Consider the following 4,128-nt stretch of genomic DNA (forward strand, 5'->3'; position numbering starts at 1 on the left):
TTTACAATCCTGTGTTAAGATAAATGGTGACGTCTTAAAACCCTGATGTGCCGGTGCTGTGCGCTGAGGCTCAAGAGCAAAAATCACATTAAACAGGTAAAAAGCAACAGAGGGAATTTTTGCTTTGCTGCAAGTGTATAATTAAAATTTGGCTTTTTACTTTTTATTTAATAATACAAGGAGGACCCAAATAGACATAAAGGATTTTATTTCAATCATTGCCTGTCTCCACCAATAATTTGCGTGAGCTCTTGGACGCCCATTATTGGCTTTAGCGCCGTGATTGATTGACGTAAGAGCACTAAGTGCTTTTCAAAACATGTTAATGAGGCTGAAACGGAATGCTGCCTAAGGAAACAAAGATAGGATACACACAAATATGTGTGACATTTCTTTCCAGTACAGAGCTCCATGTGCACAAAGGAGAAAGAGAAAGAGTCTTTCAAGCATTCTGAGAAGCAGCGTAAAGATTGAAGAAAATATCATCCATTTCCATTTATTTTACCCAAGAACTTAAAAATGCAATTTCAAAATACAGTTTTATTTTCCTGTTCTCCTAGTGAGGTGTCCTCTGTTCCACAGTTAAAAAAAATATAAATAAGTAAATAAAGGTAAGTTAAAATTGAGTTTAATTTGTACAAAAAGTATATTTTACATGATGGATCAAATGTTAAGTGTTATAGCTGAACTACCTGCCACCTAACACACAGTATAATTGCAGATCAATTCCTGCTTTCTGTTTCACCCAGATGAGGATGGATTCCCTGTTGAGTCTGGTTCCTTTCAAGGTTTCTTCCTATTACCATCTCAGGGAGTTTTTCCTTTCCACTGTCGCCCTCGGCCTCATCAGGGACAAACTGACCATTTTGATTCATACACATTCACATTCCATACAAACTTAAATTATTTTTTTGATTGTGTAAAGGTGCTTTGTGACCATGACAATTGTTAAAAGCGCTATACAAATAAAATCTAATTGAATTGAAATTAATGTATAAAATGATTAATTGCATGCAAGAGATATTTTGTTCACAAATTGATTTGTGACCTGACTTAGTGACAAATATTTTTTTTTAACATTACACTGAGTACTGTACAATGCAACTAAGATTAAATAGTGTTGTTTGTGGTAGTTAAACCATCACATTCCCTAACCTTTTTCTGATACAATCGCATAATTTTGAATTCCCGTAAAACATCTGAAATCTACATCTACTGAGAAACCGAAGTCCTCTTTTTCCATGTAATAAGACTTCTAATACTATTAAAAATCTCCTGCAGTTTTAATCCATATATTATGGGATTGAATAGAGGAGGAATTAGTGCATAGTCAACTGACAGAATCATAGCAATAATGTGGGGAATTTGTTTTGATTCTAGTCTGTTATTTATAATTTCAAAAGACATGTTAAGAGAAAAAATGATAAAAATGAAAAGATGTGGTAAACAGGTCTGTAGAGCTTTTCTTCTGAAATCCTTAGAGTTCTTTAAACACACATAGAGTATCCTGATATATGAGTATATTATAAAGATCACTGGAGGAAATACAGTAATGCTAAAAGCAAAAAGTCCATAAATGTAATTGACAGAGATCTCTGTACAGCTTAATTTCACAATTGAATAAATATCACAATAGATTCTGTTCAAGTTAAATTTGCACAGCTGAAGTCGGGCTGCAAGTGCAGTTGCTGTGCCAATTATACAACATGGCAAAAACCATGACAAAAGTATAAGTGTTCTGACTGTTGACATTTTTACAAGAGTTGCATAATGTAATGGTTTACAGATGGATACATATCTGTCATAGGCCATAGCTGATAACAGTACAAAGTCTGATGAAGCATATGTATACATACAAAATGCTTGAACTACACAAGCCCCATAAGAGGAAATTTGTTTTTCAGACAGAAAGTCACTAAGCAGTTTAGGATAAAGAGTAGTAGCTCCAAAGATAGCATTACAAAGCAAAGCAGCAATGAAAATGTACATGGGCTCATGGAGGCGTTTGTTTCTGTAAATAACAGAAATTATTACTGCATTAAAGCAGATAATCATTATGTAAACTTTCAGAGTAACCATAAAATAAAAATATTTGTAATGCTGTAAATCCACATGTCCTCCTAAAGTCAAATATGTTACATTAGCAGAATAATCCATGAATGTAGTAAAAGTAAGATTTGTGATTTTATCCCAGTTATTTCAGTCACATAACACTGATAGAGTTTCTGGGACTATGGTAGGGAAATAATCTTAGTGTACATTTATACTCTCTCACTGTCTCTGATTCCATAGTGATTTTCTGACAGTAACTTGTTGAGTCCTGCCCTCATTCCTTAACTTCTAAGATGATCTATCAGCAAACACTACTGTACCAACAAGAATAACAACCATCTTCATAGTGAATGTGTTTTAAAAGTCACATGCAAAATTTTGACTTCCTTAAAACTTTCTTTCTGTACATTAGGCTCTGAAAAAAGTAAGTGCACAATGTGATAACTTATAACACATGCAGTGTGTGGACTCATCTGGTCATAGAAATTTTTTCTTACACATGTTAATGATGCTGAAGCTTGTCAATTTTTTTTATCCTCCCTCACTCTGAAGGCTCCTTACTGAGGGGAAGGCTGGTGACAAATGATGGAATGAGTGGATCTTACGACATTGCGCATACTGTCCAGTGTCTGCCGGCGATCCAATAACAAGAAAGGCCAGTGTGATTACCACCAACTAAGTGCCCCACTGCCCCATTATGTGGAAATGCATGTGCAACTCTCACTTTTTGTCTTGATACCTTCTCAGTTCCCTTCCCTTATCCCATTATCCTAAATAAAACAACCTTTTTCACATGAGACCTCACATCATGACTGTGTGTCTGTGGTGCCACCCGATTTAAAGATCTTACAAGCTAAATGACATCCGATGGAAACATCCCTGATACAGAAACTGCAGGTGGACAGAACTTTCAAATTGAAAGAGAAGTTTCAGAAAAAAAGAACTTCATCATGCTGGCAACAGGTATAAAGTGTTCTCCAGAAAACAACTGATGAAGTAGTAGGATACACAACAGGAAGACGGTTTGATAAATGATGCTGAGATTCAGTACCTTCACAAAAAGAAATGCTCCTGCTGCCTTGCTAAGCCAGACAATCAGGTAATCAAAGCAGCCTACAGGAATGCATACAGCCTGGTACTGCACAAGCTGAAAGTAATGCAGAACAAAAGGTGAATAGCACTAGCTGAGCAAACCTAGTGGTACAGAGATACCGAAAACTCCCATGCATTCTCCAAAGTGCTAGTCACAGTGTATGGTCCAACGCACCCAATGCAGGCACCCTTGCAATCTGCTAATGCAGTGTTGAGGAAAATGTAATAGAAAGTCAGTCCAGTTTCAGAGCAAACAGATGCACAGCACACATACTGTAGTGTTTGTTTTAGGACAGATGAAGGAGAAAATCAGGAACAAAATATGGGGCTGCAGCATTTATTGATCCGACAAAAGCCTTTCACATAGTTCACTGAGATGAGCCCTGGAAGATTTTATTAAAACTGGGCTTTTTACGAAAGCATCTCACAACCCTGCAGTAGCTCCACAAAGGACAGATGGGGCAAATGAAACCCCAAGGTGAACAATGTCATGGTGATGATTAGTCTGACCAATTTCTGACCGACAATGGGTTAAGCAAGGCTGTGTCATCACACAAGTTTTCTCTCCATGCTTAAAGAGGCAAAGTTGGATCTCATGAAAGGCTGAAGACAGCAAATACTCATAACCTACCTACAACAAGACACTGGAATCCTAATTTAGGTGCTGCTCATTGCAGATGACGATGCACATCTCGCACACAATGAAGAATCTCTTAAATTCTTTTTTTTTTTGTGTAGATGGTAACTATTTGAATTTGCTATATTCAATTTGAATATATTTGCAAAGATAAAAAAAAGGATATTTATTTTTAATAAAAATGCAAAAACTGAATAAGAAAGAAGGGATTTAATGCACTACATGTTTATGGCACACTGCAAATGGTAGGCATTTAGATGCCTATTACAGATGATGACAGGGTATTCAAGGACAAACAGCATTCAGCATTGTCAAATACACCATGTGTAAAGATGGCAGTATTCACT

At 36.4% G+C, this 4,128-nt stretch overlaps 1 protein-coding gene across 1 annotated transcript; it reads right to left on the reverse strand.

Annotated features, from left to right (window-relative positions):
- Positions 1–348: 348 nt before the first annotated feature.
- On the reverse strand, positions 349–2,157 carry LOC128518689 (olfactory receptor 11A1-like). The gene is made up of 2 exons (XM_053491934.1): positions 1,254–2,157; positions 349–407 (listed from the first exon to the last, which is right to left on the reverse strand). Exons 1-2 carry the CDS (start codon positions 2,155–2,157, stop codon positions 349–351), a joined length of 963 nt encoding a protein of 320 aa, XP_053347909.1.
- Positions 2,158–4,128: the final 1,971 nt, after the last annotated feature.

The sequence above is a fragment of the Clarias gariepinus genome, chromosome 3 (assembly GCF_024256425.1).
Source record: "Clarias gariepinus isolate MV-2021 ecotype Netherlands chromosome 3, CGAR_prim_01v2, whole genome shotgun sequence".
Classification (NCBI taxonomy): Eukaryota; Metazoa; Chordata; class Actinopteri; order Siluriformes; family Clariidae; genus Clarias; species Clarias gariepinus.